At 38.8% G+C, this 16,623-nt stretch overlaps 1 protein-coding gene across 1 annotated transcript; it reads right to left on the bottom strand.

Moving 5' to 3' along the window:
* Positions 1–17: 17 nt before the first annotated feature.
* slc6a14 (solute carrier family 6 member 14) lies at positions 18–15,420 on the bottom strand. The gene is made up of 14 exons (XM_036560111.1): positions 15,269–15,420; positions 14,957–15,113; positions 12,456–12,587; positions 11,663–11,824; positions 9,877–10,012; positions 8,542–8,674; positions 6,810–6,950; positions 6,463–6,691; positions 5,739–5,864; positions 4,202–4,320; positions 3,901–4,000; positions 3,706–3,815; positions 2,096–2,263; positions 18–1,997 (listed from the first exon to the last, which is right to left on the bottom strand). Exons 1-14 carry the CDS (start codon positions 15,341–15,343, stop codon positions 1,860–1,862), a joined length of 1,926 nt encoding a protein of 641 aa, XP_036416004.1. The 5' UTR covers positions 15,344–15,420; the 3' UTR covers positions 18–1,859.
* Positions 15,421–16,623: the final 1,203 nt, after the last annotated feature.

Genomic DNA, 16,623 nt, shown 5'->3' with positions numbered 1-16,623 from the left:
TCCATTTTTATTACAAATACCAAACAATTGCTTTTGTGCTTACGATTCAAACAAAAATGACACTAAAAGAAACACTGGAGACCCAAAAACACTGATTTTAACAGCATTCAAAAAATCATTCATTTCAGACAATAAAAAATACAACAAGAATTTTAAACAGAAGCTTGACATTATATACATAATTGAATAAAATGAAAATACTTGACTGCTGAGACCTAACTACAATAGTACAGCACCACAGATGGGGCCATCAGCCACTTCATAAGGAGCACCATTCTTGTACTGGGCTTTCAGAACAGCATGGATTCAATGAGGTGCTGGAAACAGTCCTTCAGGATTCTGGACTATGTTGACATCATTTAATTGCAGCAAATCTCATCCTACCATCTGCAGAAATCCCAATTCATTAGATCTTTAGTTGTCCAAATAGGGGGAGCCTGTGCCCACTGAAGCCTCAGATTCCTGCGCTTGGCTGAGAGGAGTGCAGTTTAACAACTACTATTGTAAAAAGCAGACAGTGGCTTCAAACTTAAAGTTTTAAATGTTAAACACGAGGACTACTGATGTCAGGCTTAGTAGATAATCCCATTTTGAAAGAGGGAAGAACAGTAAAGTAGCTTAAGTAAGCTCATGGCGTCACAAGCCTACAACAGTGCAAGAAAAGTACAGAGCAGTACTCCAGTGTTGGACAGTAAACTACATGACTGAAAAACAGAAAACATAGATCTTGCTGTACATAGAGGTGACTGTGTGTGTTGGGCTGGTGCAGATTTACAGTATGCCCATATTTCTTAGGACTACACAACAGCTTACTACATTAGCTGCGTTCCAAAGCCTAGGCTGCAGCCGAGGTAGGGCGGGTCCTCGGTAGGACGGTCCTATGAAAACTACTCCTTAGTAGCCTATTGGTCACACAAATGGAACAGTCTTAATGAGGATGCGTGGTGACGTCACCACAAAGGTCCCACTTCTTGGAATTGCGTCGTGAAACTTGTGAGGGAACTGGTAAGAGAAAATGGAGTCCGTTGCATTGTGTTTGTTGCTATGGTAGCTAATACGCCAACAAGCTTATGTAATATGATAAACTACATGTATACAAGTACCTCTGATTAAAATACAATATATGGATGAATGCTTTAATCAATCATTTTACAGTTTAAGGTAACAAAGACGAATTCAAGGGCGCAAACAACTTGCATTTTAAAACAAGTTCTGCTCCAACAGCTCTATTTTCCGACATTTTCATGGTGCTGTTTCTGTTCCTTCGCGTTATTCGTGTGCAGAGAACTGTGGGTAACAAAGGCCTGGAAGGATACATCAGTTGCAGTTGCATGTTGGACTGGTTTAGAAATTATAGAAAGGCTGTTTCCACCAAAATTTCTCATGTTTGGCCTTGCAAGACTAATTGCATGACTGCAGGTGTACAGGTGTTTCTAATAACGTACTCAGTGATTGCCTGTTGTGACACCAGACATGGGGTGTTTTTATATTAATAGATCATAATTCTATAATTAGTTAATTTCTATAAGTGAGTTGCATGCTAGATGTTACTTTTCATATAAAAACCTTGTGATTTTTTCACTTTCCAGTTATTTCAGACTGAATCTGTGAAGACAGATTGTAATTTCCTCCAGAAAGGTATCAGAACAAGTCCTTATGTTTAAAACTTAAAACTAAAGCCAAATATGACTCAAGTAAAACTAGTTTCTAGCCAATGTACTCAAACTTTTGACTGGAATTGTATATTGGAGGCATAATAGGTGATACTGTACAGTCCAAAAAGTGTTGTAAACTTTACAGCTTTAAACAAGCTGAATAAAAAAATGTACAAAATACAAACATTTACAAACAATGGTATCTTACAGGCGGGTGCTATTTTTGTTTGAGATCACATAGACATTTGTGTCGTTCATCCCTGCCCGGCCATAGCGTTCGTTTCTGTGGCATTCCAGGTAAGGACCCCAGTCCTCGGTGGGGGAGCACGCTGACTTGAGACGCTACAAGAAAAATGAATCATGAAACTGGAGCAGAAGAACATATAAACTCTTAATGTGTTTGTGCTATTTTTATAAGATGTATTTATGTCCCCTCTTACCTGCCAGGGGTTTCCGCTGGCCTTCACAAGCTTCCAGACTGCCACAATTGGGATCCACACCAGGCAGAAGACAGTCATGCACCAGCCCAGAGCAATACCCCACTGTGGATACTCAACCGAGCCATATGTGGGCGCTGTGAATGTGTACAGTGACCAGCCAAGAATGACCTGCACAAACATAACTGTTTAATAATAATAGAGCTTATTTTATTTATCTAGCACCTTTCATGTTTACAAGTGGAGCCCAAAGTGCTTCACAGTGTGTGTAAATGAAACATAAAATGCATAAATGTTTAATAAAGCTAACAAAAAGTAAAAGCTTGTATCTTCAAAATGGTAACTTTCTAGGAGAAAGAAAAAACATTTGTAACTAATTGAAGTCAATGTAAGGTTTTTTCCAAGTAATTTTGGAATATTTCAAATGGCCCATTCAACATGAAGTTTTAATTCTGTTCTAATTGGCTGTCGCCTCATTCAAAAAAGCAGTCTGGGCTGTAACACTCCTTATAACTTCAGTGTGAATGGACAGAGCTAAACTGCTGTAGGCTGGATAGGTGAATATACATAAATGCATTTGTTTTTGTGATGCCACAAAATACAACAACTTTTTTGGGGTACTGATGCATGTGTTCATGTGCTTTCTAGTAAGTGTGTCCCATTTATTAAATGTGCAAAAACACAGTGCACAAGACCACACCTGAGAGTCAAAATGGTGTCTGTTTACAAGGAAAGTCCCGCCCTTCAATAAAATGAACCTGCGCATCCGCAGTAGCCAGAACAAGCTGAAAAATCACAATTTTTGTGTGTTATTTGAGCCAAATAAGCTATTTTTTCCGATTTTATCAGTGATTTCAAATCTGTCTTTTAAATGTTTATGTGGCTTTTAGTTTTGGTTTCATACGTCTCTCCCCATTCAAAGAGAGAGGAACCTGGCCTTGTATGAGTGGAATTAACTGCCCTGGCGCATTGCCAAGATGGCCGTTGAGCAAACAGATTTTCCTGTAAGGACTTTGACTACACTAAATGACTCACACTTCCCTAAAGACCACATCAAAGGTGTATTGGGATAAGTATCGATCCCATAGTTCAAAATAGTTCATAGTTGCAAAAAGTTTTATTTCTTATGTAAAAATGTTAGTTATAACGTCAAAATTCTGATTTTACTAGTAGGAATTATATTTTATAGTTTATTATATCTAGATTTTAATTTTCCAGTTATCCATGGCTTTTCCCAATTACTTTTAAAGTGAGGGATAAATTATAAATTTACCTAAATTCAATTTTTTTGTGAAAATTATTGAAACGTAAAGTAAAAACCTCTGTTACCATTCTTCCTATTTTTACACTTTTAAGAATTTAATTTGAACACGTAATGATGTATTCATTTTTTTTTACCAGTCTTAATAACATTTTCACTCATTTAAACTGAATTTCTGATACCAAGAAACCATGGATTAATAGTTGACTGACAAATAGTAATTAACAGAGCACCAGTATATGCTGACAGCTGTCAGTTCAAATCCTGCATAAGGCAAATGAATGTTACTACCAACATGAGCAGTATGCATTTGCAAGGTTGTTGTGAGAGGTTGAGTTTATAGTATACGCACAAGGAGAACGACAGGAGTGATGAAAAACCAGCAAGCTCTCCACCAGATCCAAAAGAGGGCGTGCTTGGTTCCTATCATCATCTCAATGTCTTTGATGAACCGGTTCCCACCTGAAAGCAGAATTCCAGATCAGGAATAAAGGCAGGCCAGTGTGGGACGAGCTCAGCAAAACAACATTTGAAGCCATAAACTGACCATATATGCAGGAGAGCCCAAAGACTTCCAACAGTCCAGCAACCAGAAGAATCCATCCGGCACAGAAGGTATCTATCAGATTCACCCAGTATATACCAGCCTTTAGAAAGAGCGTTTTATTAGTAATGTTGTACGACATGTTCCATTCAGTTCCACAAACTTCATTTTTTGCATTTTTTTAAAAGGTTTATCTTCCTTGTTTATCCATTATATGGACAAGAACAGATCCTACTTTATGTATTATACTTCAGTTTATTTGAATATTGCATGGTGAAAGGTCACTGAAAAAAAAGGTACTTACCCCAGTGACACAGGGCAAGCCAAGCAGGAAGAGAACTATGCAGATGAGAACAGTAATGAGGCCTCGTTTGGCTTTCAAGAATTTAGGATAGGCATCCTGGAGACATGTTGTGATGACCTCTGCCGGATATATCACATGTTAGTCAGATGTTTGAAGGGGGTCATTCACATACTGCAGGAAGTGCGTCCAGATAGTAGCAACATATTGGCCGGCAAGGGCCACAACAAGGCCAAAACTGACATCAAAACATCATAAATCTGTTTTCGTGTTCAAAAACTAGGTCATGTTAATTATTTTAAATTGAGCAAATGAAGAACATCCAGTTGGCTTTACATAGGCAACTTTAGTTGCTTTAGACCTACATGAATCCAAATTGCAAAAGCAGGGGTGCACAACTCCAGTTCTGGAGGGCCAGTGTCCAGCACAGTTTGGAGGTTTCCCTACTCAAACACACCCGCTAAACATGCCAGTTAGCAGACAAGTTTAATCAGCTGTGTTTGTGTGGGTAAATCACCAAACTGGACACCGGCCCTCGGGAGCTGTGCACCTCTGATGTAAAGCATCTTGCAACTCACTTAAAACTCAGTTGCAACAGCTGCAAGCATTTTGACTTTTCATGAAACAATCCAATCAAAGCCAATCCAAACGATGATAAAACCATGTCATCACGTCAATTGATGTAATTTAAAACAACTGATTTCGGGCAAGAAAATAAAACAGATGGTTTATTGCCTGGTTTAAAAGGAGCCCCCCCGCCTCCCAGACTGGAGTTTTTCATTTTGTCAGTTTCCAGATCCATGACAAAAAATTTGACTGTCTTGAAGCTAACATTTCTCTAACCAGCTCCATTGACTAGCCAGCTAATGCTAACAGCTGCTTAAACGGCTGCTTGAGCCACTGTTTTTCTTCTTAAGCTTGCTGGTAGCGTGATGTACATTGCTAGATTTGTTTTCTCCTCTTTTGATGTCCCTTAACTTTACATACAGCTCAGATCCAAAGGATGAACATAATCGCAGTAGAGGACACAGAGTTGCTTCTGGTGCTTCTAGCACAAGTGAGACATTAAGTAGGCCATAACAATAATGGCTACTTAAACATTAATTTGACGTAAAACAGATACAAATTTCAAATATATGCTGCATCTCAAACTGCCATACTACACATACTACACTAATAAATACACTGCTAATGGTGCTATTTTTAACATACTATTTGGTATGGCAGTGCCCCACCCAATAGTAAAAACCCTAGATAGACAGATAAAAGAAAGATATATAGATATAAAAAAAACAGCAGTGAAGGCAGGAAAAATATACAAATATGATTAAAATGCTTCATATATGTAAATAACACCTCGTGGATGACTTTATAGCAACAATGATAGAGTGTACCAAAGAACACCTGGCAATGATGTAGTGTATTAAAAAAACAGTTGACATATATGCACTTTCTACTGAGCGTATGTACCTGCTCGGCAAGGAAATGTCTCTTTTTTTGTTTTTTGTTTTTGTTGCATTGCGTTCTCAGATAATCTCACCTATTCCTGCAAACTGGGAGTCCAAACCGAGAGTTATGAGCATGAAGAAGAACAGGATGGACCACAGAGGGGATATGGGAAGTTTGGAGAGGGCATCAGGATAAGCAATGAAAGCAAGTCCAAAGCCTTAAATAGAGAGGATAAAAGTCACTACCTGGTGTGAACAAGTGGGTTCAAAAATAATAGCATGCTTAATGCTACAAAACAGATCAGTTGCATCTTAGTTTTGGTTATTTGGTTATTGCCATTAACAAAAAACGTTCACCGTTATTAGATTTATACCATCTTTTTTTGTAATAAATTATATTAAATACATTTAGAATTTAGTGGTGGTGATAGGAACCAGATGTCTCAAGTGCTTAATGCCTCTAAAAGCTTCTTCACAGAAAGTTATTACATAAAATGGTTCAAACCTGGTGCCTGATGACTGAGACATTAGTTTACGATAGTTTTGATATCTGATATTTTGATATTTGATATTTTAGAGCGGGGCGTGAGACTGCATCCTTGTCCCATGGTTAGATTCCATTGTTTTGAGGTAAATGTGTCAAAAAATCATTGTGTAACATTAAGAATTTTCACTACCGAAACACATATTTTCTGCAATTAAGTAAACGTTGTTGTGTTTTAATGAAAAATATTATGATTTTATGTATCTGTTCAAAGATGTGTTTACTCATTAGTGTTACGTTTTTGCTGTTTTTTCAGAGTTATGTGCACTTACCAGCCTGTGCCACCTCCGAAACTGGCTTGCCATAGACATGCGCCATGTGTCCGAGGATGGAGAATATGGCAAAGCCAGCAAAGATGCTGGTGCTGCAGTTTGTGATGCACACAATGATGGAGTCTTTGTAGCAGTTATTATGAAATTTGTTGTAGGAAGCTAGTGCTGTTAAACCACCCCATGCAATAGACAGGGAGAAAAATATTTGAGTGGCTGCATCCTTCCAGACCTGTGTGATGAAAGAAAGCACACTGAGATGACAGGAAAAGCTTATTAGGAAAAAGTGACAAAAACAAAAGCTGCACTATAAACTGGGGGTAAATCTAACACTGAATCTTGATGCTTGCCTCAGCTTCAGCCAGTTTGGTGAGGTTAGACTGGGAGCCGATGTAATACTCAATGCCGTTTCTTGCACCTTCCAGAGTGACGCCACGTATCAGCAGGATCAGCAGGACAGCATACGGAAACGTGGCTGTGAAATACACCACCTGAATGTATACACACAAATCATATATCACACAGAGTGGCCCCAAAAGTATTTTAACCACTGGTAACCTTTAGCACAACATCAAACTGATGGTTAACTCTGTGTGGAGAAAGGCTTCAGAAGAATTCCATCCAGATCGGACAAAGAGTTCTGTAGAGCACAGAGGTGGAAATGCCAAAGTCTGAAGATGTTTTTCTTACAATAGTGTCGGTAAGTTTGTGTTCATTGATGAGATCATGGAGATGCAAACCTGCAGAATTCTGCAAAGAAACCTCTCAAACAATACTGACCTGAAACTGAAACCAAATGAAAATTACGGCCTTTGAATGGTCTGTTTGAAATAAATGCCACTTAGTTTTACATTTTGCTTGCTAACGCAATAAATGTAATACATTTTTAGGTATGACGCCTATGAATGATACTTTTTAAGGCCACTGTATATCACTAATCAGATATTGTGGTAGGAATCGTAACACCCACCTATTCCATCAACCAATCTTTAATGCATTACCAGTGATTTGTTATCATTACCAGTTTTAAAAAGCAGACTGTATGTGGTATTTTTTTGCTATTTACACTGTTTTACTGATTTATTTATTTATTTATTTATTTATTAGGTGAGAGAGGGGCACAATCTAAGGTGTCGTCAAAAATACCCAGATGTTTAACATGCTCATAAAGGCCCGAGAAGAACATACTTTTGGCCAGTGTCTCATATTCCCATATTCACTGGTCAATTTTGGCAGCAATTGTGCAATATTTGATTCACCAGGAGTTGTTTTTGTACCATAAAGTAACACTTTTTGTTCCAACGTAGTACAAAAACAAGTCCTCATGGTGAATCTTAACCAAACATCTGTCCTATTGCTGTCAAAATTAGCCGATAATGTTGCTACAGTGATGTTATGTTTTTTGATAAATGAGTTCACTCCTATATTATTTTAATCTTCCTCTTTTGTCCGTAATATAATGCTTTCTGCCACCACACCGACCCTTTGTGAATAAGACCGGGCATGCTTGTATTAGCAAATATTTTATAGTTTTACAGTGATTCTGTCAATACCTGCTTCCACTGTTTCCCATTTCTAACAACCCACTGACTAGGCTGTTGCTTGTATTCACAATCAGTGACGTATCTAGAGGTTCCTAAAGGCCAAGAGTGACGTTTTCTCTCACAAAATTGGTCCCACCCATTGGAAATCAAAACATGATTAGTTGATTCTTCTGTTACTTCATAATTATGCATTAGGACTTCTCTTCAACTCTTGAAGTTGTAACCAATAGGAAAGGTCGCTTAGTTGTATCTTCCTAGATACCACAGAAAACAAAGAATTCCTGATTGTCCAATTTTCCCATCCTATACTTAACACTGAAACAAGAGTAGCACTGTAGTGCTTGCATAGCTCAATAAAAGCATAATTCTATTTTATAAAAATAAACCACAAATCAGAGACATGCATTTTTAAGTTCCCAGAAATCATTAGGCCTTCTCTAAAGGCTTAGAAGGCCCTGAGGGTTCCCTTCAGCTATTACTGGACAAGTAGATTCTGGACTTTTGAAGAATCAATAAGTAATATATTGGAAACACTCACTTTCCCTGAGGACTTGATGCCTTTGAAGAGAGCTGCTGCAATCAGGATCCAGCCTAGCAGCAGGCAGAGGGCCAGATGCCACACTACCGGCCCCGTCTCATCCATACTACTGGTGCGCTGCAGGGCCACCACACTAAAGGACAAAGCATTGAGGTCACTTTAAAATAATGACAGTGTTACACAAGCCTATCAGACAGATGGAAGCTGGCCAGCACAGGAACACCATTGATCAGGTGATGGACCATGCTCAGCACAGCAGTGGTCCAGACATGTCAAGCTGATATATCAGACACAGTGGTGTTGGAGTTTTAACATACTGTCTACACTCATTGGCCACTTTATTAGACAGCAACCTTGTTGATTTGCTTTGTAGGTATAAAGTTAGAATGTGCAGCTGATCTTTTTAGATGCAAAGCACCTCATGGACCTGACTTGTAACTCACTTGATCAACCACATTCAAAAAGCTAAAAAAATCTCCACAAGGGGGTGCCATTAGCAGAAAAAAGCTTTTGATGCCTCATAACAGCACTGCTTTGCACCAGTGACACTGTGCCCATGCTCCCAAATATAATTTGTGTCAGTCATCCTCTAGAAAACACCACTGTGCCTGAAACACTCATATCAGGACAATGCTCCACTACCCAAATAACATCTGGTCAGTAGTGGTCCTGTGGTGGTCCCTTTCCATTGATGGATGGGGTAGTGAATGCAGCAGCGGATGACATACAGTTATTTAAGATATATCTGCTGATTTATCTTCCCACCTACAGCGCATCCTTAAAATGCATTTTTGCTGCTGCTTCCCACTACAGAAGCATATACAAATGAGTGGATTGGTTGAGTGGAAGCATGTTGATTGATTGGCTGGACATTGCCCCACTAAATGAGCCCCCTTTGTATTTTCTTAGAGAAGTACATGTATCCTAAAGTCTGAAATTCAGTGTGTGCCTGTCGCTTAATACATTTTCTGCAATGAAGTAAACGTTTTTAGTGTTTTAATGTAAACTAAAATTTTGATTTTATGTGTGTAAATCTGTTCAAAGCTATGTCAGCTATTCATGTACTGGCTAGCGTTTAGCTTAAACTGTCACTACTGAAACAGTCACTACCAAAACACTTGGTAAAGTTTCGGTAGTGTTATGATTGTTTCGGTAGTGACAAAACAGACTGTTCAACCATTTATTTTAATGAAATAAGCATAATTAAGGTACAGGGTCAAAGGATTTTAGTCTAAAGTCCAAGTCAGTTAAAAGTCAAAAATGTGTTTAACCAATTAGGTAGAATGATCTATATACACACTCATGCATACACAGACATACATGAAGTATACTCACTCCCAGTAGCGCTCACTGGGACTCTGTAATAGCACACTAACTGAGAACTCTTCTAGACAGCTCCGATTCCCATCAGTCATCATGCTCGTGTTCACAGCCATTAGACTCCCATTGTAAGCAGTCATATTGCAATGTTCTGTTGAAAAGTGAACAGTTTTAATGAGGTATGCTGGAATTGTTTTTTGCTTGAGCAATGAAATGGCAGAACCCACAAGAAAGAAAAACTGGAAAAGAGATCTTAATATCTATGTAGTTTCTCCTAGATAACAAGAAGATCAGATGAAGAGACAAAGGAGACTTTTGCTTAAAGGTGCATGAGTCAAAATAAAAGGATACACAAACTCCTAGTGGTTAAATAGGTGAGCTACAACAACGCTGGAACTTTTTTTTACTCTTGCCCAACAACACAAAGTTCGGAAGAAAAACTGACGGTGCCCAGCATCAAGTTCATCTGGAGTTTGCCAGCATTACTAAGCATTGCCATGACATCACTTCCTGGTGATGAGGTAGGCTTTTTATTAAAGGTTTTGCCTTTCTTCATTGTTTAGATATATATGATAAAAGTATGTCATTATGCTAACGTTGCTCGAGATGAGATCAAAATACTTTGTAAAACCTTCAGCTCAGTAGAACACATTGTGTGCCATCCTTTTCCATAGCTTAAACAACAATTTGTTACCACAAGCTGTTAACAACAGTAAATACCATGGCTATGGACTAATTTATCTCAGGGTGGTTGTGCTTGCTTTCAGGAACCTAGCTAAAAGATGTAAGCATAAACAAAGGGCTACAATACTGCTGTCTCCCGGCAAAGTGTTGATTTATTTTACTTGCCAAATTATGATAACATGCCATTACATTTCATTTAATCAGAGAGTCGTTTCATCTGGTCATACTATTCAAGTATTCTCCAAGTACCTACAAGTAACTCCCATGTCTCTTTTGTCCGGGGGGCATTCCAAAGCTACAAACTTATACACACTTGGCACTTGGTTCACACCGATCTGCTGTTCAACAATAGTCTAGAGTGTCTTTGCTGTTTGTCTTTGTAATGAGCTGTACTGAACCAAATATCACCTCTACAGCAGCATTTAAGGTGGATAGAAAACACAGAATAAGAAGCCAACTTTGGCCTTGTTTAGTTTAGTTCTGACTACATCTCTCTGAAGATGATTCATCCAAAGCATTACCTTACTTGGCTCTCTGAGTAATTAATATTTATCTACTTGATTGGTATGTAATGTCGGTCACTCAACTCTTGTACGTTTACATACAGTGGTTCTGATGAAAATTCTTACTTTGCTGAAATGTTCAATCGTAGTGCATATTTATAAGTAGTCCCCTACATAAAACTATAAGTAGGATATGTATATCCCTCCTGAATTTAAAGGCCCCTTTCTTTTTTTGTCTAATGCTATACCTCCTAAGGAATTTTAGGATAGTAACCATTAAGTCCCCTATGCCACAAAAGAGCAACATATTAAGTATAAGTGGCACTGGACGTGTCTATCAGTGGCGGATGGTAATGTGTTTTCCAGACATTTCTTTCACAAGGAAATTCCACAAAGGTGATTTTTGTCTAGGTTCAATATGAGGAGCAAAGTTCCTTCGCGTAAACCAGGCCCCAAGGAATGCTGTTTGCTCATGCACGATAAGATGTGAGAGGAATGCTTAACCTTTTTTCCTACAAACAGACGCCCATTGGTTTGTGGTACTTGTACATCTTAGCTAACCTGTCTGGTTTGATTTTCCAGCCATGGAGAAAAAAAAAAAGTGCTTGACGAACCTCTAGCAGTGATGTTGCAGTTCGTGTCAGACCTGCTTGAGCAATCGCTCCATGGTAGTGGGTACTGAAATGATGCAAACAAGTAGTAGATACTATATGCGATGATGACATTGTAGTAGATTGACACAAAAGTGCTGACAAGCATCATGGTAATGCCAACACCTGCAAAAAGACACAAGGCCATTTAAAATACAGTCAGTATTATTTGTCCATACTAGAAGGCTGTCACTATTACATATTGATAATTGAGTACTGACTATTTTGAAGGTTAATCAAGTAAAAATAACACACACACACACACACACACACACACACACACACACACACACATATATATATATATATATATATATATATATATATATATGATGAGCCAAAACATTATGACCACTCACAGATGAAGCAAATTATAATTAATTATCTTGTAACATCACCACATGTCAAGGTCTGGGATATATTAGATTGTAAGTAAACAGTCGGTTCTTATAGTTGACATGTTGGAGGTGACAGAAATAAGCAGGCATGAACTGAATTGTTATGGCCAGACTGAGTTGGCGCACAAGGGTCATCGATGCGCAAGAGTAACAAAGGCTATCCTGTTTCTACATAAACCTATACACTTTATGAAGTGTATATATTTTTTATAACCAGTTTCCTCTTTAGACTGAATGATTCTCCCTTTCAAGCAACATATTGTTTGTACCATCATTATCTATAAAAGGAAATGAAAACACACAGATGACAGAGGATATCAAGCGATTACTGATTAGACAGTAAAGAGATTGCGTCTTACCCTGGAAGATTGGCACGGCTTTCCAGACGTTAATGGGTCCTTGGCTGCAGAACTGTCCGAAAGAGCTTTCCATGAAAAAGAGGGGCAGCCCCGCAACAGACAGCATGATCACATAGGGGATCAGGAAGGCCCCTGAGAAAAGAGAATCAAGGGACAGTTAGTATAGTGAAAGAATCAGAATCTTAAGGGGGCCCTTAAGAACCTCTGGGTAATTACTGTAACATTATGCTGTCTAAGATGCTTGAGTGAGGAGGAAAAACAACTAGTTAATCATGTCTAAAAAAAACAAACGCACACATCTGGAGCTGAAAAATGGAGAAGAAAAAGAGAAGATTAGAAAAAGCTTAAAAAGTATGTTTTTTTGGGTGTTAACTTTATGCCATTTGGCTTGAAGTTAGACATAGAAGTAGTGGATCTGGGGTTTGACTAACAAAGCAGTTCAACTTAGACTTTCTGACTAAGTTTCAACTTTGAAAAGAAAAAAAGATGTGGTTGATGCATTTTATGACTTTCTCTGTTAACCCAGGTTTAGATACACAGGCTGTGATTTATGATGAATGTCACGGTTATGACTAATAGTCAATAGTGTGAAACAAGAGGAGGAGTTGCCAGAAAAGGTAAAAAATCATACCTAAATGTGTATAAAGTAATGCATATACAACGGTAAAAAACAACGCTGTCACTTCTGCCACCAGGATTAGGTCCCACTAAGCTTAAAGTTAGCTGAGTTAAAGCATTTGGCCTTCAGATCTTGGTCACACTGGACGCGTGTAAAATGTGCCTGACGAAAAAGCCAATTTACTTGTATGGGAAAGAATGTGAGGATGTGAAAAAGGAATCTGCTTCTGGTAGCATTAATTTGTGCTTTGCACTGAAGTTTACTGAAGTTCGACAGCCAGTAGAAAACAAAAAGGCGAGCTGCATCATCTTCTTTCTGAAAAATACTAAACAGAGAAACTCTTTCTCAGTCAATAACGTTGCTTGTCACTTACAGTTACAAAAAACAAACTATAGTCGCCTGACGTTGGCTCCACCCCCACAAAGTAAATAGTGAGGCGATGGTCCGGTGTGACTACAGATTCTGATTGACAATGTTGAGAAAGTTATCTGTAATTTGTCATTTATTTGAATCCCAAATGAGCATCCAATCATCACCAATACACAACTAGCCAGGTATACATGTAGATAATGTAGAGAACTTGTAGTAGTCATTATAGCTAGCAAGCTAGCTTGAAGACCTGCAAAAAATCCTGTTTAGGGCCCCCAAAAGGCTAGAGCTGGCCCTGAGTTCAGACTTTTCGGTTTGGTTCTAACTGGTTCTGAACACCATCACACATAATTAAATGGTTAAGATGTAAATAAATATATCCATTCTAGAGAAACCTGCTGAATCAGAATTGCTCACAGCAGTGGTGATAGGAACCAGGCATCTGAAGAATTTAAAGCTTCTGCCTCACAGAAAGCTAGTACATGATGGTTACAAGTACACTGCCTGATGTCTGAGACCTAAAATGTATGTTGTTTTTTAAATTCATTCATAGTGGAGGGGTACATGCAGGGTGTTATAAGGCAAAATAGTTCCCAATGAAAACACATTTTTTGGATTCATCACTGTTTTAACATATTTAACATTACATATAAGAACTGAAAAGACACACAGTAGGTTCACTGTACATTTTGTACAGTAAATCAAATGGCCATACACTGATTATCTATAACATTATGACCACCTCCTTGTTTCTACGCTCATTGTCCATTTTATCAGCTCCACTTACCATACAGGTGCACTTTGTAGTTCTACAATTACAGACTGTAGTCCATCTGTTTCTCTGTATTCTTTGTTAGCCCCCTCTCACCCTGTTCTTCAATGGTCAGGACCTCCACAGGACCACCACAGAGCAGGTACTATTTGGGTGGTGGATCATTCTCAGCACTGCAGTAACGCTGACGTGGTGGTGTGTTAGTGTGTGTTGTGCTGGTCTGAGTGGGTCAGACACAGCAGTGCTGCTGGAGTTTTTAAACTGACTGAGAATAGTCCACCCACCACAAATATCCAGCCAACAGTGTCCTGTGGGCAGCGTCCTGTGACCACTGATGAAGGACTATAGCCATGGTCTCGAGCCGTGGTATAGGGGAGCTACCATCCTGCAATGCCTAGTTCCAACCCCAACCTGCAAACTCTTGCTCCATCTAATTAACATCTTCAGAAGTTCCTGATTGGCTAGACCAGATGCATTAGTGTTAGGTAAAGGGAGAAATGCAGGTTGGAACTAAACTCTGCAGGAAAGTAGCTCTCCAGGATCAGTGTTGGAGACCACTGCACTAGAGGTTGGCACAAACTGTGCAGCAACAGGTGAGCTATTGTCTTTGACTTTACATCTACAATATGGACCAACAAGGCAGGCATGTCTAATACAGTAGACAGTGAGTGGACACAAATGAAAATGGAAAAATGAGTTGAAGTGTTTAGCTCATTCCATAAGATGAACCTGCTCGCTTACCTCCTCCGTGTTTGTACGTCAGATAGGGAAACCTCCACACATTTCCCAGCCCAACTGCATATCCAATCATAGAGAGCAGGTACTCTTTCTTACTGCTCCAGTTTCCCCGGTCTGCATTCTCATCTCCACTCCCAACATTGGGGTCTGCATTCTTCTCCTACAGCAGTAACCAGGTTAGTGTGGATTATTACAGGATCAACCGACAGACATGGAATCTAAAGCATTAACACACAGACACCTGCTCCAAGTTCTCTGTAATTAAAAATATTCAGCCTTTAATTTGCAACTGTGAACACACAAAGCAGCATTTACCTCGTCAGGCACTGCAGGGTTTTTAAATACTAAATCCGAGATGTTGTTCAACCCGTACTTCCTCATTTTCCTCATAAAGCAGCAATGAAAATCCTGGACAGCATGAATGAGAATAAAAACATTGCCTCCAGCGATGGAGTTTTATACCCACCCTCCTCCTCCTCCCTCCTCCTGAGGGCACACATTAGGCTCGGCCATCTATGACAACACCTCACACTTGAGATCTTTACAGATTTCCTGGGAACTAGCTTGTGACCTAATAAATCAGCCGAGAAATATTTTCCTGCTTCAATAGAACTTTTAACAGTCCTGCTAAGAACATGAAGGCAATGTTTTAAAGATAAAACCAATAATAAACACAGGCGGCTCTATTCAAGTCGCTTTACACTGTTTGCACCACTCTTGCCCAATGGATGGTTCCCTACAGAACCTTCATGTAACATAAAGGTTGTATAGCAATTAAAGGGAAATTCCACTCATTTTTCAAAACATCTGCATAAGTCAGTGGTTGAGATGTAAACAAAGTCATTCAGGGTGGTTTGGTGTGAGATGGTTCATTTTAGATAAACTTATCAACACAGATTTCTTTACAGTGGTGGTGATAGTAATCAGGGGTTGCGATGTGCACAATGTAAATATGGCCATTTTACCTTCTATCCAAAACCATCAGTGAACCTACACATGTTCTGAGTGTTTATATGTAATCTTGATGATGGTAAAATAGTGGTACATCTGAAAAATTAAGATCTTTTTGGGGGACCATTTTGCCTTACAGTGCCCTACATGTACCCCTCGGCCATGAATGCATTTTAAAAATATGTTTGTCTCAAAACTGTCTCATCAAGCAATGTATTTGGAACCATTTTATGTTAAAACTTTCTGTGAAGGAACTTTCAGAAGCATTGAAATCTTCAGAGGTCTGGATTCTCTCACCACCACCCCTCGTAAGTTTCTCTAAAATGATGCATTTTACCTCAAACCACTCTGAATGACTTTGTTTACATCTTAAATATTTAATTATGCAGAAATTGTAAAGAGATTTTCCTACAACTGTGCATTGAAGAGTCATTAAGTAGCCTTTATTTTTAAAAATTCATCTAAATCTCTAAACCTCGCTATGGGAGTTGATGCTAAATGGATCATTCTCATGCAGAAGAGTCCACTTTGTAGATGCCAACATCAGCACCAATGATTTACTGACCTTCTCTACTTTACTGTATCATTCTATAGCCAAGCACACCATAAAAATATTCCACAGTACGTAGGTAGGATTTTGCCTTACATTGAAGCTTGTTGTTTAGCCATTCAGTTTCCTGATCTTCATCTAAACTGAAGAACTCTCGTTTTTAATACAT

This window comes from Colossoma macropomum, unplaced genomic scaffold (assembly GCF_904425465.1).
Source record: "Colossoma macropomum unplaced genomic scaffold, Colossoma_macropomum, whole genome shotgun sequence".
In the NCBI taxonomy this organism is placed as follows: Eukaryota; Metazoa; Chordata; class Actinopteri; order Characiformes; family Serrasalmidae; genus Colossoma; species Colossoma macropomum.
Note: the sequence above shows the minus strand (reverse complement) of the source record. Positions and strands in the feature narration are given on the sequence as shown.